We start from the raw sequence: 23,193 nt of genomic DNA on the forward strand, positions 1-23,193 counted from the left end.
AGCTTAACACGTAAGTAGGCTTTCGCGACCAATATCGTGCATAATACAGTTTTTTTGGGGGGGTTAGATCGCATTAATATGTGTCATTAAACCTGCCACCACCCGACACAGCCAATTAGTAAGGTTTGCCACGTAAACAGAACATGCCAATTCGTTACTAGCACAGCACACCGGTGTGTTGGAGAGCAACAGCAAGATTCTATTATAAAACCACCACTACTACTGCTGCTATCCAAAGCAGAAAATATCCAGCCACCGCTGTCATGTCTGGGGTGGATTGCTTCACTTCCAACTGCATAGTTTACAGAATTCACCTTAAAGCGATCAAGTTTATTGATAATCCAGCACTCGCTGCTTCAACCGTAATCACTCGCTCACCTGTGGTTAGTCACCTTCTTTATCACTACTACCATGGCTATTGTTCTCATTAACGTTACTCATTAATTACCACACACATTGAGTACTCGGTCTACCAACACTAGCTGTTTCGTTTCAACCACAAGGTGTGCAATCACCATACTGCAGGTTAAAACAAGTCCCGTTCTGCTTTTTTCCTTGCGCAACTTGACTGGAATTAAGATTCTCATTGTCTCTTTTTAAATGTTTTTACAACCTTGCTCAATTCAAGAAACGTGTGAACTCTCGTCGAGTACATCTTCACAAGTCCCGCTCGTTGCTGGTCCCTTGGCATCGTCACAGAGCCGTGGCCACAGCCGACCCAGTTCTCAACGTGTTTCACGGCATTTTGGAAATACTTACTAAAATTATAATCTCTCGGAAACACTGTCAAGTCTCCAATTTTTTGGCAATTTCAAAAAGAGCGGGAGATTTAGTTTTTTTTAATAAAGGCAGGGGGAAAAACAGCATCATAATTGGAACCAACCTTAGTGAGCTTATCTTGAAGTTCATTTATTTTCCTATGGCTCTCAGAATTTATCTAAAAATTAAGAAGAAAAACAGGCTGTTAATAACATTATATGCATGAACTGAAATAAATTCACAATAAAAAATTGTATTACCATAATCATAATGACAGCAAATCATAGAACCATGGGAAACCAGCCACACCTTTCCCATTTCACTTTGTAGAGCAGCCACCTCAGCCTTATTTTGTTCTCTGGTCTGTCAAACAAAACAAAGAGAATTACCGCTTTTCAAAATGTCAACATTGGTAGAATACGTTGCACTGTATTCATGGAAACACATTACTCTTACAAACACAGTTTTTGCACAATGCGTGAGCAGATTCTGACATGCACCGACACAAATTGCCAGCGCTGTATTGCTATTCTATAACGACGGCAACAGCAATGAAACAATTAGTGCCCAGGGAAATAATTTTAACTCGAGAGAGAAAAATAAACCAAATTATTTAACTATACACTGTATATGTCGACAAGGAATTTGAAGCAACTTGCAAAACGTATTTACGGTGATATTTGGCCAACACTTCAAACTAATTTAAAGTAATTTTTGTCTTCAAGTCGCCTCCACCGCACTCAGGAGTGCGCACGCGATCGCATTTGGCGTTTGGCTGCGAGCACCGACCTTGCTGAGTCTGTCTTGATAGTCGACGAGTTTGCGGCGGTAATCGTCAGCGGCCGTCCGGGCCTTTCTCAGCTCCGTGTCGCCGAGGCCGGCCTGCCGGTGCGCCACGCACAGCTCCTCCTGAAGCTGCTTCACCACGAGACGCAGCTCCTCCAGCTGGGAGTTGAACTCCTGCTCCGTCGACCACAACACGCAGAGCAGCCCTCAGGTGAAGGCACCGCACATCACTTCCTGGTCTATGACCCAACTCGTTCGGATTGCACGCCCGATCTCAAAAACCAAGCATGTTTGAGGCTGGACAGTGCACGGATAGGTGACCGCCATGCATCAAAGAGATGATCTGTTGAGGCTTCGTTGTTAGAGGAGGAAAGTGCAGCAAAATATGCTGTTCTGTACGATGCTCCCCCACCCTACATCCCATGCCTTAACCAACCAACACTCTCCAGTATTGTGAAGTATGGTCAAATAACTCCAATAACTCCTATGACCCACACGATAAGGGGATGCTCTCATCCGGTAGTGGAATGACAAAAGGTCTGAACATACAGAATAAAAACATTGATTTAGACTGGAGGATTCCGATGAGCTATAAATCTCTTTTTCACAGATGTCCAGTCGGGGCGGGTAAGAACGTTACAACAACCAATCCAAAACACGACAGGAGTGCAAAGTACAAGAAAGGAAAATAAATCACCCAAATACATACAAATGAAACTAAACGACCCCCATCCTTCCAGACAAAGCCCACTGAGGTATGAATTTATTTCTCAAAAACGACCTGGCCACAAATGACAGCTCAACAAAAGTGGCTTATAATTTGGACATCCACATACATCACCTTCTTGACAGTCACCATTAACATCAGAAGACTTAACTTGGCATACCACACAAGACTCGTTTACTCACCCTTTATTCAAGTTATTTTCCTGTACAGCTTCATGTCATCCACCGCTCCAGGCGTACGGGATTTAAAAAGAAGACTTCACAACGCTCACCTGCTCGCGGATTTCCTGAAGCTGGATGTTCTGCTCGCGGATCTCCTGCAGCAGCTGCAAAGCTTTATCGTCCTCTCGTGACACCTGAAGCTGTGCTTGCTCCAGCCCACGCTTTAGGCTCTGCAACAACGATACCACGGTGTCAAATTCACCGCTAGGACCTAAACACATTCATTCTGAGATCTCTATGTTGTAGCGTAACGATGACCATGCACACCCAACTATAACTAACAGGGCTCATCTTTGGCGTTACATTTGATTGAACGCAATTTTCGCAGCGGCTTTTTTGGGCTGACCATCGAATAAAGAGGGTCACTGCATCGCACGCTTTTAGATGCGCTTCTGCAGCCATCTGGAACGCTCTTCTTTCCGATATTAGGAAGCCACTGGAGCTATGCACCTTTACATCTCCACTGAAAACTAATTTCTTTAGAACTGCTTTTTGTGTTTAGTTTGTCCTTCCCCCACACCTCCGATTAGCATAGCTGGCTACGTACAGTGCGAAAGAAGTTCAACATAGATACAGACAAGTGACATACAAAAACATTTCGGCTTGGTTTTTAATTAAAACCATGACGGGTTCCGTGCGGAAGAATGAACAAAGTGGGACCTACGCTGCACTCGGTGATGTACATGGCAAGGTCTCTTTCGAGTGTTCCCCTGTGGACCTCAACAGCCTTTAGCTCCTTGTCCCTGTGACGTAGATCAGACTGCAGTTCAAGGACTCTCCTCTGCTGGCCCTCCAGCTCCCTCTCCATCTACACGCAAGAACACAGCGACAACAAGACAGCAGAACGCACTATAGCAGAAAACGGAAACACACTACAGATTTCAGTGATGTACAATGTAAGATGTGCCGTGGAAGAAGAAATGTCTCTTTGAAGCATCATTATTTGCCCAACAAAATAAGCACTGTCCCATCACTAAAAAATATGCTGATTATGTTTTAATCAGCTAAAAAATAAAAAAAAATATTTAGTTGGTATCATACTGTTTACTATTCATAATAAAGGTTTTTGGGTTAGATCGTGTTTATTTATAAATGTGTCGTAACCCTCCACCACCCGACACGACCAATCAGCAAAAAAAGTGTCACGTTGACAAAAAGACAAATAATTCACTACTTTAGCCCACCGGTGTGCTGAAGAGTGAATCCACATTTACAGTTTGATCGCGAAAGCCTACATGTTAAACATACTGTTTACTATGACAACATTGCCCGGGATGCATCCAATCGCATTAGATCTCAGAAGCTAAGCAAAGTTGAGCCTGGACAGTACTTGAATGGGTTACCACCATGCAGACCAATTTGTCAAAGGTAGCTGTGGGGCTATGTGATGGTCAGCAGAGGGCAGTGCAGAACATCCATTGTTATACTGTGATTCTAGGTACCAACAGCTAGGATTCCAAACTTCACAAACCCACACTGACCAGCCACTACGCCTCAAACAGCTTACGGGGGCCCTCATTTAGCAGTGGACACAGTTGAAGTTTGAAGTTGCATTGCACCAGTATGTTGGTCACTTCCTATGTTGACTTGAGAACAAATACAGTATATCTCTGACATTCTGTGAGAATCATTTCAATTTCACTTCCAATTTCTCGATTTGTTTTTTCCAGGTCCATTTTTATTGTTTGGTTTTTTTTATCTGTTGACATGTTTTTTATGCCAAACGGAGAAATAATTTGCGGCAATGTAATAGACGATTAATCCCCGAGACTACTTTGTGATATCTAAACAGATTCACTCTAAGCAATGCAACTCAACCCACTTGCTAAATACTGCGCATCATCAGCCATGATCACAATCCACTGCAGAATCAAGGCCTTCCCAAACCACCGCATAGCTCTCAGGACATATATTATTGTAGATAGCTATCCACATTTCCTACTCTCACAGGTGAGCACACTTAATTAATGTTTTACAATACAGTAAAACCTTGGATTGTGAGTAACTTGGTCTGCGAGTGTTTTGCAAGACGAGCAATTTTTTTTAATAAATATTAATTTGATAAACGAGTGAGGTCTTGCAATACGAGTAGTACGTATACGCTTTGACTGCCGAGCGTCACGTGATCGCAACTGATATACAAGTGCTTTGATATACGAGTGCTTTGGATTACAAACACGTTTCCGGAACGAATTATGCTCGCAATACAACGTTTTACTGTATCTATTTCTATTATAGTGCCCACAAGTTGTAATGTGTATCACATATGCATTGTGTAGGTTTACCTTGTGACATTTATCCTGTGCATCTTGGAGTTCCTTGGCCTTGGTTTGTAGTTTTTTCTCAATGGAACTGTTTTTGGCTGGGGAATCCAAAACCGACATAACAGACCTGCGGAAATCAAAGTAAACACGTGTGAATGTAAATTATCACCTATCAGTGAAACAATACCTGTGCCCACAGTGAAATAATAATAAATTACATATGTAAAAAAAGGTCATACATTTATAACCTGTATAAAGAGATGTTAAAATATTCATATTATTCCTTTTATATTCTATGGCACATTTTGATGATTTGCAATTCATGTTATCGTTTACATTGAATGGTGTGTTTAATAATTTTCTAAGTGAATGTTCTAAGTAATTATTTTATGTGAACTCTGTGCTAAAAAATACCACAATTTGAAAAAATGCAATTCTTAAAACGAATCATGACCCGGAATCGTGACAATTCATTGGAATGCAAAGGGAACAGTCACATACCGAACGACCAAAATGACATTTAAATTTAGGGTACATGTGCCGCCCATAGTCAATCCACTCGTGGTTGAGGACCTCTCCACACCAGTGGGTTTCGTCCAGGCTAATTGACCGTACGTCACCTCGCTAGTCTGAGCGGGTTGGTGAAAGCAAGGAGCATAAACGTGAGATTTCTCGAGTAGAGTACACCGGCTTTTACGGTGTCTTGCTGATTCTTGGTGTTTTTAGGCCTTTTGAGCATGTTCTAAGCAACCATGAATATAAAAAAAAGAATCACAACTTGCACAACTGGCGGAGGCCCAAAAGACGATAACGAATCGTAAGCGTTTCGGCAAAAGCCTGCTTACTCGGTGCGTGAAAGGCCAACCAGGGCCTTGCTGTAGGAGAAGCCGATGAAGGGCAGATTGTTCCCGGAGAAGCCAGGCTGCCTCAGCTGGCGAGGTGTCGGTGGGGCAGCTGGGCGCTCCCTCTCCACCTCCTCAAAGTTCGACGTGTCGTCATCACCTTGCAGAGGTGGCACGAAGGGAGGAGGCACTGCCAGATACGGAAGGGAAGAGAGAAAATGGAGAAAAGCACCGCGCTCTGTTCAACCGCTGCGTGCATTTTCACGGTTGCGTTGTAATAGTTCCCCGTTGTGTTTTCCGGTCGCGCCGCGTGTTGCTTTCACGGTGTCCGAGCTTCTTCGGGAACCGAATTCAGTTTTGGGAGCTTATTCAAAAACTTTTTAAGAAGCCACCAGCACTTTGAGCGAAACGTCGGAAAACATGACGCACAACATGCAGTACTGTCTTAAAACACATCAGAGGTACCATTAGCACATTTCAACCTCGCGTGTGCTTAACTGTAAAGCATGTTAAGTGCCATCTGTACTGCAAGCCTACATGTTAACAATTGGCTTCTGTGGCAATACAGATGCGAGACATTGGCAATGCTGGTTTTATTTTACGCCGGCAACACAATGGTGCAAAATTGACAAGCGTTACATTCATAACACATCAAGGAAAACCATCCGAATATCGGGCTTGTATTCGACAAGAGACTGGCATTACGACAAATTAAATTGGCATATTAGGTTCGTGGTTATTTTTGTTACAATATTCACATGCGATTTTCATCACACGTTTTAAAAGGACAAAGTTCATGCTCCAAAAGACTTTTTACAATTTCATCCAGGTCGTAGAAACTATGGTCACCGCGGAAAAAAAATGACAATCAATTTTACGGCACGCTAATTATTTTGTTAACATTATTAACAAAACGATTCCAACAATCATAGTGGTTCATTGCTAGGGAATAAAACTACTTTCTTTCCATTGTGCTAAGCATGACTGCGATGGTATAACCAAAGGCATACATCATCATCCTTTTCTTTAATTCTATGCATGTGGCACTCAATAATATAGTACGGTATGAACATCAAATACAACTGTAATGTCAATACCCTGGATGTAAAAGGTGTGCAGCATACAAGAAAGAGTACATTTCAAGCCTATTCACATTGCATTCATATCACAAGTAAAGCAACGTATGCACTGTAAGGAGCCACTGTACACAATATGCAACATAATAAATAAAATGGAATCATACATTGACACAAAACGTGTATCTGCAACATGGAATTTAATCTTACCCTTCAAGCATGTGTATATACGTCGGCAGTAAATTAAAAATTATTCGCCTTTGTAATGGCACTGTACATAAAAGCTATAATGTATTTAATCCATTCTTTCACAGTAGAAGGGCATCACGGTGCATTTAAATCAAGGATTTAAAAAAACACAATGTCATGATAAAAAAAATATCACAAATCACCACACTAAAATAGCCATATCGTAAGCACAGCCGTAATATGCAATATGGACATACTGCAGATTTGATGCCTACAGCAAAGTACACTGTATAGCAATACGTTAGTATGTTCATAACCCAGCACAGTGCCGAGTCACACAGGCTAGGAAGCAGGCAAAATCGGACACAAAGAAGAGCTGATATCGCTATCACCTAGCACACTCAACCAACAGCTCATACATTACCACTAGCCTGGTGCAAAGACCAGCTGGAATGATGTCCTGAATGCAGCCTTGCGCAATTACAAAGTAACGCAGACTTGTTTAGGCAAGAGGCAAAAATCGCCGATTTTTTTTTACTCTCACACGCAACAAAAAAGTACACCGCATCCCAAGAAAGAGACTGGCACAAAGTGGCGCACGCTCCGGTACCTGTGCACGAGCGCCGGACTCACTTGGCCTAGATAGCACAGCCGATTAGAGCACTGTAGCTCCAGCACGGGGCTCAGACCGCACGGCATGGCAGCCAAAGCCTATTTCCCATCACGAACGCGGCACTCTGTAGGCGCACACGCACCGCGCCGAGCCAGGCTTAGCCACGCATCAGCCAAACAGCATTTTTCCCATCGCGGTGAGGTGGACTGGGATGTGCCTGCGTTGGCGAGCGACGATGGGAGAACGTCGCTGCTGTCTGGGTTACTTCACCGTGCTCTTTTCGGACTCCTCGCGTGCTTTGACATAACAGAATCTGTCTATTAAGCCTTTTGATAAGACTCATTTGGTAAAGTGCCACAGCCCTTCTTGACCCACTTAAGCGGCATACATGGGCGTAACGTCAAGTGTCACTTATGGCCATGTCCGAGTAAGGATCTTCTGCAATTATAATTGTTTTACTGCGGCAAATACTACGGTTAAATATGCCAAGACAAAACAGTATCTTGAAGACCTTTAAAATTGAACCAAGTTAATTGAACAGGCAATGCACAACCATAAAATTGCAACAAAGCAAGTTACAAATAACATTGCCCACTTTCTAATGAGCTGGGTAAGTGCTAATCACATCAATTATTCTTGAGTATACCGAATGCATATAATTTCAACATGGGTAAATTATGTTGCCAGACATTTTAAAATAAGCCCACTGTAGTGCTGACCTAGAAGCCATCAAATTACTGCAAAATTACCATTATCCATGCATTTCCGCAATGTACTAAAATCAGCTGTTTTCATAAGGACGTTGAAGCCTTGTAATCGGTTATTAATGGCTTAGTTGCCAGGACAACAGCAATTCGTTGCACTGTCAAACCTGGTTAGAGGCCGGCGTGAGTGTGCAGAGCTCCAGGGCAGCCAAGGCATGATCCGCTCAACGCATTCTCTTTCTCAAATTCTGCCTTCATGAAAGCACTGCTGGCCTACTTTCTCTATTCTCTCAACAGGCCTGCAAAAGCATAGCATGCTAAGGGGCTCAAGGTTCCCATTTTTAAAAAAAGCACACGCTCCAGCCACCAAAGGAAATTCCAAATCGTCAGCAGCGACGACCAACCCAAGAGCTCCGTTACCTTTAATTACTTGCCTACAGACCTAATCTTTGGTAAGCTTGGCGACTGAGTTGACAACCGTCAGCTGTGATGGTGTTCGCCGGCCTGCGCCCTCTGCCACATAAAGCATTCAACGCATGCCGGCTCGCTGCCTCTAGGGGGACGTACACAAACACGATTCTCTGTCAGTATAAATCTTAAAAAAAAGCCCTCCCATATGCACGTGCGTATATTACATCCGTGCACGTGTATTTACGTGCCTATACGCAGCTACTACATTGCATACATTCACTATAGGAGATACTGTACCGTACAGTATACATCCGGTTGTACATTTCTTAAATCCCCTATCGTTGCATGGGGCTGGGAGGGGGAGGAATTGTCGATGTACAAAAATATTAATTTTCTCTACCGCTTTGTAATAAACAGTACAGCGCTTCTAATTATATTATTTTCTCACTCAACTGCCTCCACTATAGGGAGCTCTAGACGCCCTCTTGAGGGTATTTGGCCTACTCTTCCGTGCCAAATATCTTGGTGGAGGTGGGAGTACCCACACTTTACCCAACCGAAAGACAAATGTGCCACCACTGTGCATATAATTGCATCGCCCAGCTTGCACGATTTCTCTTCGCATATCAACTCACCCAAATCACAGTGCCTCCCCCTTCACAATGCCTGCTGGCCTAGCCTTCACTCTGGGAATTGCACCTCCCTTAATGATGCGCAAATTGGTGAAACAATTAACGGCCTGTCCAAGAATACATTCACAATATATATAAAAAAGAGAAATATATAATGGTAAAAATGTTAAGGTGCAGCGCTGCAATAACTTGCTCATGCTCCTCCACTAGAGGAAGTCCAAGAGAGCCCCTCTACATGGTATTTGGCCTACTCTTCCATGTTGTCCAGATGCCTTTGAAGAGATGACAATACCCCACACTTCACCCCACCACACGTGACTTGGAACCAAGTTGCAATGCATATATGTTGTATTAATTTATCAGGTTGATGTTGTGGATTTAATTTTGTTTTACATGTTAAGGTTATTGCTGCTCCACGTAGAATGATCTCAAATGGGTTATTTTCCCCTGGTATCAGTGTTATTAAATCACAAGTGTATGTATGTTGAGCTTATTTTGCACTGTACGTAACCAACCATACTAAACGGAGGTGGGGGGAAAAAACGAAACTAAAACACAAAAAGCAGTTATAAATAAATTAGTTTTCAACCGATACAGTATTGGCCCAACAATGTTTAGATATTGTGATTGAATAATGTAATAATTACACTGTGTAACATGTTTTTTTGTTCCTGGATAGTAAGTGTTATTTCCTAATTGCTTATGCCTCAAAAGTACAGAAAATGGCTATTATTCCCCACAAACTTTGCTTTTGTGACTAGGACAGTGATATTTTGAAATAGACCTATTTTAAATGAGAAAACAGGCGAATTTGTCTTTTCGTTCACATAAAGTCAGAAAAAAACAACACATGAATCAAAATACACATGTTGTATACTAAAGTAATAAATAAAATAAAAAATAATTAAAAATATCACGACGTTTCGATCGCAACACAAGCGGTCGTCATCAGGAATAGGGAGGTTAGCCTCTGAGGGCAAGCCGTTTATAAAGGTTTAGAGATGGGCGGGGCAGCTAATGTTAACGTGGGAGAGGGCTCAGACCGAAAGAACCATAGAATATGAATTCCTGCAGTCTCGAAAGTTTTAAGTCAAAATCATTTAAGATGTCGTGCAGGTCGGAAAGCAGAGGGAGGTAACAGCGGAAACTCGGTGGATGGGGGAGGGCACAGTCTGTGACTGCCACCCGGAAACACAACTCTGTGCCCGCTGCTTCTGTCAGGACCCATCATGACATTTGGTGGCTCCCGTGGCCAAATGTAAGCACCGCGGCCAAACACGAGAAACCTACTCAATGGCAATTAACAAAACCCCACGTTTCTTTTTTTCTCAAAAATAATTATCAATCCAAGCAAATACTAAATAACTGCATGTGTATATAGATGTGCTGTTTTGACATATTGAGATGAAGTAGTGTTTAATTTGAATGTTTCAATTCAACAATATATATTTTGATTTAAAGCTTTTTTTGACTGCAGGGATTCATATTCTTGGTTCTTTCGATAAAGTCACGTAGAAGGGAAACAATAAAATAAAAAATATATAAAACAATAAAATTATCACGACGTTTCGACTGCAACACAAGCAATCATCATCAGGTGTGAAACCCACAGCAAGAAAATTTGAAAAAAGGTCAAATTTTCTTACTGTGGTTTTCACACCTGATGATGATTGCTTGTGCTGCAGGCGAAACGTCGTGAGAATTTTATTGTTTTATATTTTATTATTTTATTGTTTCCTTTCTACGTGACTTTACTGAAAGAACCAAGAATATAATATATATCTTGTAAAATATTTTCTTTTTAAATATTTTTTTTTATCTGCAACTCCAGTTTGTGCAGAATCCAGATGAAAATTACATTAATCTAATTTAAGATTAATTTTTTCTGTTACTATCTTATCTGTAACTGTATTCTTTGTGTGGACTTGGTGCTTTGCAATTCATTCTGTTAACCGAACATCATTGTTTCTTTATCATTTTGTATATTTGTATATAAAATTCGAGACTGAGAATGAACCTGGTGAAAAAATGTTTAAAAGGTGCTGCATGCTTATTTAATAGTATTATCCACAATCCTCCGTTGATAACCATATAGGGTTTAGCACATGCATGTGAGCAGGTGCTCAATTAAGGTTCACAACAACGAGCGGAGCGCCGGGTGGCTAAAGCACAGCAAGTTGGCACAGTAGGGGGCACAGGTAGTTGTTGTATATTCTTTCTAGATTTGAAGCTTTCGTGACTGAAATAATTCATACTCTTTGGTTTTATTCGGTAAAGTCACGTAGGTAAAAAACAAATTAAAATAAAATAAAAAATTAAAATACGACGTTTCGGCCACAACACAAGTGGCCTTCTTCAGGTGAAGGAACAGAACTGTCGGGACGACAGCACTTCAAAAGATGCCGTCAAGATTCGCAGCGTCCTTTAAGCTCGGTGGGAGGAGCAGAGCGCCTTGACAAAGGAGTTTACATATCAAACAAGAGAATTTAGCATTGAAATAGCTGTGTTAAAGTGTTGAAACAGCAGGGTATTAAAGTCAGAAAACTAGCATGTAACTGGGGGATTAGCATGCTTTTGTTGTGTAGAGGGTGCAGGGGATGGGTCACTGTGTGTGCAATAGAAACTAAAAAATAAAACATTTTAAAATCGGCAAGAATGTGCTGCTGTAACGGGGGGGAGTAGAAAACAGGGGAAATAGAAAAGCTTAAATGCAGGTTAAGGGGGGGGGTGGGAGGAGCCATGAAGGGGACCTTGGTGGGGTGCGGGGCTGAGTTAATCCGTCTTTTTGTTGTGTAGAGGGTGATGGGTCACTGTGTGTGTGCAATAGAAACGGAAAATAGAAACATTTAAAATCGGCAAGAATGTGCTGTAAGGGGGGAGTAGCAAAAAAGGGTTTAATAGAAAGTTCGGAAGGAATATGATTGGTATACCACTACTTGAAATTTAGCATTGAAATAGCTGTGTTAAAGTGTTGAAACAGCAGGGTGTTAAAGTAAAAAAACTAGCATGTAACAGGGGGATTAGCATGCTTTTGTTGTGTAGAGGGTGCGGGGGATGGGTCACGGTGTGTGTGCAATAGAAACGAAAAAATTGAAAAATTAAAGATCGGCATGAATGTGCTGTAACGGGGGGAGTAGCAAAAAAGGGTTTAATAGAAAGTTCGGAAGGAATGATTGGTATACCACTACTTGAAATTGCTGTTAGAAATTAGTTGACGTTTGGTATGATTTAAAACGCCTTTCCAATGGTTGCTTAATTTGAAACCATCCTCTCGGTTGAAGTTATGCCTGTGTTTGTATATCTGAATGGCTTCGTGGACAAATCTCTGGTGATAACCTGTAGGTTTACACAGTACCTTGGTATCGGAGAAGACAATCTCATGATCACCCATAGCGTTGTAACAATGATCAGCTACAGCTGATGAATTCGTTCTGCCGTGTTTCAGATCTGATTTGTGCTCGCGAATTCGGTCGGAGATATGTCGTTTCGTCTCCCCGATATAGCAATCACCGCAGGTACAACTCACTTTGTAAACTCCGGGGTACTGTAAGTCAGGGATGACATCCTTTACGGATGGGATCAGATCACGAATTTTGTGTACTGTATTGAACCGGACTGAAGAAGGCCACTTGTGTTGTGGCCGAAACGTCGTGTTTTAAATTTTTATTTTATTTTAATTTGTTTTTTACCTACGTGACTTTACCGGATAAAACCAAAGAGTATAGTTGTTGTATATGTCGGTTATGAAATTTTTGATGAAAATAATAAAAATTAAATGAATTTTGGAAAATTGTGTGCATCAGCCAGTCATCTCGGTCATCTCAGTCAGTCGACCCGTGGCACCTGGGTCTGCCCCGTGACCTGCCAGCGGGCGTTCGACACTTCACGTGGCCTCAAGGTGCACATGGCCTGGCACAAGCGTCGTGGTGACGTCACCGCCACTTAGTAGCGAATGGCGGTTGTTTTATTTAAGGTATAGTCAACCTCGGGGAGGCACAGAACAGATTCAGATACCACTTGCCACTGCTATCCAAGACTAGCAATCAAACCCAGGTCAAAAAGTTTTATAGCACAATGCGTAACTCACACATACATTAGGCTCAACATATAATTGCATTAAAGAGGTATATAATTAAATTACCATGCATCTTAAATGTCACACGCAGTACACACATTAATCATGCATCATACAGTTATTCATCCATTTTGGGATTTTTATGCTTGGACAGCCGATTTATTATTGCAATGTTAAAAAATAACATTCTGAACTGTCGGGGCTGAATGGTAATTTGCTGGTGAGCTATTATTTTAACTATGAACGGTTTTCAACTCTGTTGCAAAGCAGTGTTGCCAGTATTTTTTTTTCAACTTTAGTACTTTACATTATAAAAATACAGATACATTATATTAAAAAAATAGCATTACATATCATCTCAATCTGGCAAAGTAATGAAAACAGCTCACAGAATGAGGGCGACTGCACTTTAAAATTAAGAATGTTGGTTCATGACATTAAGAAGCTCTTAAAAGAGACAAAGCCGGTGGGTATATACACTACCCTCCCCAGTTCTGAACAATATAAGATGGAAAACTTACTTATTAAATTGAAATGGGTGTGTTTGTTTGGGAGCTAACTGCTGCGACAGTGCAGCGGTTAGTACGCTGCACTACAAACCCAATTAAGCAAAAGTTCAGTTCCCGCTCATGCCCACCAACACCAGTGACGATTAGCTTAACCATTTCTGGGCCTCCCCTAAGTCGATTCAAATGAATACCTGGTGAGGTGTGTAAATATCACCACTTGGAAGACAAAGGCGGCAGGGCGTGGTGCTGGTCACCCACCCCCTCATGTAACATGCTGGCCTTCAAAGGTGCTCACTAACAGCCCTTGTCGCAAGTCTGTTCAAACGCTAGACGGGGTAACTTTTTCCCTGGGATATGCCATGCTGCTGGTGTTTCTCTCCCGTCTTCAATGTCCCTAGTTCCTACCCGTTTCTCATTTCACCTTTTTAGAAAAATGTTGTCCCGGACTGATGTAAATTGTCTTAATAAGCAGTTGCATTGAGATAATATGTACATTTAAGCTGGTAGGAAATTAAAATAATCGGTTCTCACACACGCATTATTGAATACATGGGAGTATCATGAGTACAATAATTGGTTTTAATTGAAGAATCGATACATAATTACACCACTAGGATTTACTACAAACAGTAAAACCCCAGCGAGCCGGAAGCAAAGAGGGGATCCCTGCTCAGTCGGCTGTTAAGTCCGACTAGCTGCAAAACTAAATTATATTAATGTAAATGAACAACCCTCTTGTTACTGTATATGTATTACTGTGATGTATTATAATATAATGTGTAGTGTTTTATATACAGACCAAAAAAATAAAAAGCACCTTCGGTAGCCTGTGCTGTGCAATGTGCTGAACAGTAGTTATGTCGGTCAGAGGGAACATGGGTCTCCCTTATCCCCCAGCACTTCTCCCCTATCACCCCCTCATCGCCATCAACCACCACCCACATATTGCCAGCATAAATACATCTATTAAACGAAACTAGAAACCAAACTACTTTTTATTATACCAGGTTAGAGCGACTATATAGCTCTTTTTCAGAAGCGACCTGGCCACAAATTATAGCTGAACAAAGTGGCTTATCATGGGCAAATTTATAGCAGCCAATACTCTGAACGTATGTTTCTAAATGTGGAGGGAAAAACTGGAGAACCCGGAGAAAAATCCACGTGAACTCGAAATATACAGGCGTCAGGGTCGGGATTGAACCCATGATCCTGTATACCAGGCGAGGTAGTTAACATCAACATCTCACCCCTGTAATGCCCAATACACTTTACATATTTATACAGCGTGATGCGGTGAACGCAAAATCCGGCTAGCGGGGGTTTTACTGCACAGTATATTATCAGGCTTCAAACTGGGAAAAAAACATGATTAGCAGGAACCAAATAAAACATACATACATATTACGAATGCAGTATCTCACCATACTAAGAACATTCATAGACATATGCCTGCTTACTGTGCTGGATGTTATTCCAATCGATGCCAGCGAAGAACGGATGGCACAGCAGCTTGTCAGGTGTAAGGCGGTCCACACGGCCACACAGCAGGCCCTTCACCAGGTCCACAAACTCCACGCTCACCGCCGGCTCGGATGGAAAACGGACGAACTTCTGTACATGTCAAACACCGCAGCCCTGGATGAGTATGGCTCAATTTCGCCAACAATGCTTACAACCATAGTGTATTATCTTATTGCTGAGCAGTTATGTCATGAGACAAGGTAACTTCTGTTTGCAACTCTTGCAGAAGTGCACCACCGCCATTTTACGGTAGAGAACAACCTCTAAAAGGTGATATCTGAACTACATCTCAGATTTCTTCAACTGCTTTTTATTGATACTGCTGTAGAAATGAAACCGAAAATGCTGTAATAAAAATGCGGAATATCTGGTCAAATAAGTGAGCAGTGAAAACCAAACTTAACATGATGTTTTTTTGTGAGCGGTCGTGTGTTAATAGGCTGAGGATATCAGCTTGCTACACTTAAGAAGTTGTTTTTTAAACTCAATGTTGCCGACTGTCTTCTGAGATGGTATTAGCCCTGAGCAAACAAAGTCACTTCTGCATTCTGTACGTGAGATGTTCGACCAAGAATATTGCTTCGATAGCACGCGTGTGATACTTCTAAAACCATGGAATTGAAGGAGAGTAAACACTCCGCAATCTCTCCACTTTAACAATATAAAATGTTTTTCTTACCTGAAAGTTTTTGATGTTGCTGATGGTCTTGGTGGAAATGCCCTCAGCAAAGGGGGTCTTTCCATACACCATTTCATAAGCGATGACTCCCACTGACCACCAGTCGCACTCAGGCCCGTAGGAACCCTTCCCACTGAAACTGCTCAGGACCTCTGGTGCTACGTAGTCCGGTGAGCCTTCCGGTAACTTTGAGCTCACCTGTTGAAATAAGCAGGAACACAATGGTGAGTGCATCCTGAGTTGCTTCATTGGTGTGACCTGCAGGCTACTATTCAAATTTCACGTCGAAATATCATCTCCTGTTTTTTTTTTTACAAAACGTTTCTAATTGTAAATTAACAGAGCAGTCACTGTATAATTTAAAAACAATATGCAAGCATTAAAGCTACAATATAAAACATGAAAAATGTTATGAACGTAAAATATTTGTTTACAATTCTAAAGACATCCTATAACTCCATTTTGCTATTTACCGAATGTTGCAAACACTTTCTTCAGACCCTGTATGATCGTTTTAATGTTCTCTGTTCTGAACGGGCTGGGTATACATACCATTTTGTTTGCATTGAGCTTGGCAGCTGAGCCAAAGTCAGCCAACTTGATGTGTCCAGTACGGTCCACCAGAACGTTTTCAGGCTTCAAATCTCTGTAGACAGATGCACAAATTCAATTCGCTCACATAAAACTACGTACTGATCTCCTTAGTCCTTCGTAAAATGTGTGTAAGCACAAAACAAAAACTCCATTACAACAAATAAATTGCGAGAGAGCAGCACCACGAATTGCATTAACACAAATAAACCCATTGCATTCCAAGATAAGTTAACAACTGAGAATAATGAGCAAATATTTTAAATACCATTTTGTTAAATCATACATCGAACTAAATAAGTGACAATCAATGACATAACATTTAGGAATGTTACTAAAGAGGAACAATTCCTTTTTAGCGTGATATGAATTATATGGATGCTTACAGTGCATTCAGCTCGAGTGGTTGTACGATTTTATTTCAAGATTAAAGACTGCAGGATCCACATAAAATACAGCAGGTTTCAACTGAGGCTCATTTAAGACAAAGGTGGACACTAACAAGGATATTAAAAATAACAACTTACAACAATCGCTTTTTGGCTGAATAAAACACACAACTTTACTGGTCACACGAGTGTACCGACAAACGCACGGGTGCATCGCTCGTCAGACACCTGTGCACGTATCCCATCTGATGCAGGCTCTGCGTGGCAAGAACCAGTTCGGCCAGGTAGAAGCGGACCATGCTCTCATCTAGTTGGTCCTCGTAGCGGCCCAGCAAACCGAGGAGGTCCCCGCCTGGGTGATACTCCATCACCTGCAGCCGAGGTGTTGGAAGGAAGAGATCCTTAGAAGGCCCTCGTAATTAACCACTCCCACATCCAGTGCAATATGTGTCTGGTGTGACTGTCATTATCTTCAAAGATATTCACAAATCCAGACTATTTCGCATATGCTCCAATAACTCAGTCCCCCCAGCAAAGTGGACATGTGCCGTTGTACCGTATTTTCAGGTTAACGTTTGATGTCACGTGTTTGTGTTCTGAGCAAGTTTTCTTGTTCAATGACAGGCGTGAGCAAGGGGCACCGGCCGCACCAGGTAAAGGTTGTCTTCATCCTGGAAGGCGTACTGCAGGTGCGTGAGCCAGGGGCTGCTGGCTCTGGCCAGGACGTCCCTCTCCTCCTCAAACAAGGCCACCTTTTTAAAAGCAAGACGTTGGCATTAGCACATGTTACACTGAACGATCTCCACAGATGGAGGAAATGACACCTCTTACAAAACGCAGTGCTTTGTGACTGCCCACAAATCTGTCGTAATACTGCAAGGTACAGCAATTGTGAAAACACGTTAAAGCACATTATAATGTAGCTGACAGCATCACAGAAGGGAAATAATTTTACGGCGCAGTGAAACATTTACAGCTAGCATGTTCAGCAGATTTCTTTTAAATGAACATTTAAAATGTCATGAAGCTTACTAACAATAACAAATTATGTTTCAAACTGACATTTTGTCCTTTTGGGACTGCTTTATTCAAACATTAATCTTTTCCTTTAACATTATTTAATTTGGCAAATATTTATTAAATATGCATGTCTGAATTTTATATGTAAATGCGATTCACAAGAACACTATCATTATATAACCCAAATACAGATTATGTGATACTTCTGAGGGCTATCAAAGTTGTTTTATAATCATGGGCAAGGCAATGTAGTTAACTGTACACATCTATTTCTGAAATGTATTAAGGTAATTAAATTCACTATATTATAAAGTGCACACCTAATTCACATTTGCATGACACTTTGAAAGATATCCCACTTCTTTCCAAAGAAGCAAAAGTTATGTTTTCATAACAAGTAAATACCACGGGTGTAAAATTACACTATTTCTAAATGGGGCCACAAGAACAGATTAAAATGCATCAAAACAAACAGTGAAACACATTATCCACAACTTTATGACGTGACATATTTAGTATCCCGAGCTTAAAACGATAACTGAAATGTCCTATTTTTCGCAGATGCAGTCTTCCTATAATCCGAGGAAAATAGGAGCCACTCAGAATTGGCAGCAAATTCAGTATACCACTCACAGATAACTGCGTGGATATCGGGAGTAATTTTCACCAACAGGTGGAAACAATAGCATCCACCAACATAGTACTCCTATGTTGGTCATACTTTATAAGACAATAAAATCACCATACATAGCCAACCATGCTAATCGGAGGTGCAAGGAAAAGACAACAAACTAAACACAAAAAGCAGTTATAAAGATATTAGTTTTCAATCTCTAGATATTAACGTGCATTGCCCCAGTGGATTCCTTATATCGGAAGGAAGAACGTTTCAGACGGCCACAGAAGCGCATTTGAAAGCGCACGAGGCAATGGCCATGTTAGCCAAAAGCCGCTGCGACTTCATCGGACTTATGGAGAACGCGAAAAAAATCACAAGCTTCGTCGTCAACAGACACATACAAATAACCGAAAAATGTAACAGAAAACCCAGTACGTACATTGTCTCGGTGTAGAAGCAGGCTCTTCTGTAGCACCTTCATGGCGTAAACATCACCGGTGGCTCTCTCGCGCACCACCTGCACCTCAGAATGGTGGCCGCGGCTCACCACGCCTCTCACCTCGAAGTCCGATGAGGTCACACGCAGTTCCTGCAGCTCCGACACCGTCTCGGCATCTGCATTAAAACACGCGCCGGAAAACAGAGAAAGAATCGAACCGGAGCAAGGAACTGTTATTAAACGTTATTCTTCCGGGGCCAAAATCAAAGCCACGTTTTTGTTGCATGTCACGGAATGAAAACTGGCAAACGAATGATGCAGTTAGCTGTTTAAAAACTGGTTCAAGATATCTAAATAAGTGTCACGCTTTGCAGCTTGGATGGTAAAGCATTGAAAAGGTTGCAATGCCTTAGCCAATGCCGCTACAGGGCACATTTAGCGTGGTCCCTCGATCACAGGGTGAAACGTCTAATACATAGAAGGTGAAAGGTTACATTAAGACATAGAGACAAACACATACCATAGTTACAGATACACAGAAAGATGAATATAAGGCTAGAGGCACACATTTGTGATATTTTATAGTAAACGTTCATATTAAGAGAGTTTTTAAATTAAAATGTGCCATATCTGCTGTTGTTCCCTAGGCATTTCAGAAATTCACCTGTTACAAAAGAACTGAATTCATGCAGCGCACACTTCCTTCAATAACAGAAAGCCAATTTACCTACATCAAAACCTTAAACTTTTTTAAATCACTACAAGCAGGCTTTACGAGTCAATGTAATAATATTCACTACATTTGTATGCATATTCTTCAGAGGCCAGAATATATAAAGCAGTGCTTTTAAAGAGCATGCCAATTGCAGTTGGGAAGTGGCATTTATTATTTCCCGTTCACACACCAAGGCGATTCATCATGTCAGGCAATTATGTCCACATTTATTTAATTCAAACTGAAAGAGTAGCTAAATCTACAGCTGCACTATAAATAGCTAGCAATTTTTGTTAATAACAAGCCTTATCAGATTCACTTTTTCACTTATAGTCATGCAGTCATTCACATACGTATATGGCAAGACAGCCTTTGACTCACGTTTACTGACAAAGTTGGCAATGTGGTTGTGCTTCATGAGCCCTGGGTCACTGCACTCCTCAAAGAGGACCAGGAGTGAGTCGAGAAGACCATCGCGGGTGGCCAGGTACCGATGCTGCCCCGGCTGAGCAATCTTGCCCTGTAGGGGGCAGGGCAGCACAGATAATAACAAAAAAAAACTGAAACGCTCCCCAATTGCGTTTGCATCAGGAACCAAGTTGGTCCCGTTCCTGAAGGAGCTGCCCGAGCGCGTGGAGCGAGAGACGTGGGGACATCGCGGTACAACCCCCAAAAAAAACGCATCGGACAGCTGCACAACACAACCACGGAAACCTTGCAGTTGTACATACTATTGCATTGTCTTCGTGCTATTCACCTTTTGGTGTTCTCTGGTCGAACACTTTGAGACTAGGCTCTAAAGAAAGCTGTCTCTGGCGTGGACCAATCAGTTTCAAAGTTAAGGCATATATTATCAGAGCATGTTTTTGTCTGCATGTTCACCACAACAAGTAAGTGTGGTTAATGCAGACATGATTCCTTACAAAAAGTTTCCGTTTGGTGTTTTAAGATCTTAACACAACTGTTTTATTGCCAGAAAGGGTACAATCTATTCTTATTCTATTGTAATGGGTTATAGTTTTAGTTTTTTCCCTACCACTAAGCACCGTGTATAGCTTGCACATGTAAACCTAAACAACTCGACACATTTTATCTCTCAAAAAAATAATAACAAGCCATGTTCTAACAATGAAGGGTTTTACTGGAAAAGAGCTGATTCACCACACAATGAGCTGACCAATGAAGCACTTTATTGCACAGTCTCCCCGACAGATGGCCGCACGGTGGACTTCATAATGCACTTTTTTCAATTAATTAAATCACCCTACTCTCAACAAAAGCACACTCTCTGGACAATGGGTTTTCTGAGTTATCAGGATTTTTCCAGGAATCCTACAGAAACCAAGCAACTGGAGCAGGAAAAGCTGGTGTCAATGTATTGTGAAAAACCGGTGCCCATATATTGAGAAATACTGCATTGCATGCCGTTTCATTTTTATGTAATTAGTGCACTGTTAAAATGCTTAAATGTGTAACTTTACAAAAACACCAACGCAACATTTTGTTCAGCAAGTGCTGCTCTCATGCATTTGAAGAACTGGAGCAATTACCTGAAACAGCTGATTCAGGCGAAGAAAGCGGCTGGAGATGGGTTCTGTGCCAGGAGAATCCGCACTTCCCTTCCAGCCTCGTTTAAATTTCATCATCTCGCCGTTTCAGCTTTCCCTTCCACAACTTATAATAAGCCTGGGGGTGCTTGGGGAAATAAAAATAAAACAACACAATAAGCAAACTGCTTGTGGCAGAAATAAGTACAACGGGAAAGGTTCCTTAAATCTCCCCACCTCTTGTCTACCCAGTAGTACCGCATCTAGTCCATCAGCAAGCAACGTCGTGTATGTGTAACGTTATGGGAGGATAACCCTACCTCTTCCAAGGTGTCTGATCAGTATTAAAGTATAGACAAAATACCCTCTAAAGGGGATTTCTAGAGGTGCCTCTGGCAGATGTCCTTCAGCCAGCAGGAGCAAGCAATTGCAGGGCTGGACCTTTACATTTACCTAAAGTAGGTTCACGTGGCACAGTGGTTAGCCCAATGCGTTTATGAAACTACCAAGCCGAGTTGAATGTTGGGTCACAGCTATCATCAGCGGCTGAGCCTGTCCTGGTTGCCCACTTCACCAAATCGGAGTCTAGGCTGGTGAAATATGGATAAATAACATCCATGACCAATATGTTGGGGGGGAAGTCTTCATCTAGTATTGGAATGACATTGGGCCGTAAATGACCTATTTATTATAGCTATGTATTACATATACCTAGCACGCAAACTGTGAGCCAAGAGTATTGTCCATAACATTGTTTTTTTGGGTTAAATCGCGTAAATATAAATGTGTCGTGAAACCCACCACCACCCGACAGCCAAATCCACAACATTTACAATCTGAGTACGACATTTCGCCAGTAATTACAACTAGCATCATCAGGCGGACAGCAAGAGTATTGTGCCAGTTGTTCACTAGCGATCTGGGCTTGGCTGTAAATCCTTAAACAAAGCAGTAAATATGTTTGCAGTTATTGGCCTCTGTTTTTTCTTGCCACTACCACAATTGACTCATCAGTTAATTAGAGTGCATAGAGTTATCTACAGTATATCCAGTGTACTATGGGCTACAAGACCATTGCCAAGCCGCTTGGTGAGAAGGTGACAACAGTTGGTGCGATTATTCGCAAATGGAAGAAACACAAAAGAACTGTCAATCTCCCTCGGCCTGGGGCTCCATGCAAGATCTCACCTCGTGGAGTTGCAATGATCATTAGAACGGTGAGGAATCAGCCCATAACTACACGGGAGGATCTTGTAAATGATCTCAAGGCAGCTGGGACCATAGTCACCAAGAAAACAATTGGTAACACACTACGCCGTGAAGGACTGAAATCCTGCAGCGTCCGCAAGGTCCCCCTGCTCAAGAAAGCACACATACATGCCCGTCTGAAGTTTGCCAATGAACATCTGAATGATTCTGAGGACAACTGGGTGATAATGTTGTGGTCAGATGAGACCAAAATGGAGCTCTTTGGCATCAACTCAACTCGCCGTGTTTGGAGGGGAGGAATGCTGCCTATGACCCCAAGAACACCATCCCCACCGTCAAACATGGAGGTGGAAACATTATGCTTTGGGGGTGTTTTTCTGCTAAGGGACAGGACAACTTCACCGCATCAAAGGGACGATGGACGGGGCCATGTACCGTCAAATCTTGGGTGAGAACCTCCTTCCCTCAGCCAGGGCATTGAAAATGGGTCGTGGATGGGTATTCCAGCATGACAATGACCCAAAACACACGGCCAAGGCAACAAAGGAGTGGCTCAAGAAGAAGCACATTAAGGTCCTGGAGTGGCCTAGCCTGTCTCCAGACCTTAATCCCATAGAAAATCTGTGGAGGGAGCAGAAGGTTCGAGTTGCCAA

The 23,193-nt window shown here is 41.9% G+C and overlaps 1 protein-coding gene across 12 annotated transcripts in view; it reads right to left on the bottom strand.

Annotated features, from left to right (window-relative positions):
* Positions 1-23,193, bottom strand: part of CIT (citron rho-interacting serine/threonine kinase) — a 62,935-nt gene that overhangs the window by 37,846 nt on the left and 1,896 nt on the right. Inside the window, exons 1-16 of one of the 12 annotated variants that reach the window (XM_032947170.2) lie at positions 22,976-23,122; positions 21,335-21,479; positions 20,166-20,304; positions 19,070-19,245; positions 17,642-17,743; positions 17,220-17,362; positions 16,564-16,657; positions 16,012-16,209; positions 15,269-15,422; positions 5,603-5,789; positions 4,779-4,884; positions 3,158-3,301; positions 2,544-2,663; positions 1,549-1,719; positions 1,069-1,122; positions 884-937 (exon numbers count right to left, since the gene is read on the bottom strand). In XM_032947170.2, coding sequence (XP_032803061.2) covers positions 884-937; positions 1,069-1,122; positions 1,549-1,719; positions 2,544-2,663; positions 3,158-3,301; positions 4,779-4,884; positions 5,603-5,789; positions 15,269-15,422; positions 16,012-16,209; positions 16,564-16,657; positions 17,220-17,362; positions 17,642-17,743; positions 19,070-19,245; positions 20,166-20,304; positions 21,335-21,430 — 1,938 coding nt within the window. In that variant the 5' untranslated portion in view covers positions 21,431-21,479; positions 22,976-23,122. The other 11 variants (XM_076062191.1, XM_032947168.2, XM_032947169.2 and 8 more) reach the window with 11 other exon arrangements.

The sequence above is a fragment of the Petromyzon marinus genome, chromosome 5, assembly GCF_048934315.1.
Source record: "Petromyzon marinus isolate PM22_M1 ecotype Great Lakes invasive population chromosome 5, UKy_Petmar_22M1.pri1.0, whole genome shotgun sequence".
Taxonomy (NCBI): domain Eukaryota; kingdom Metazoa; phylum Chordata; class Hyperoartia; order Petromyzontiformes; family Petromyzontidae; genus Petromyzon; species Petromyzon marinus.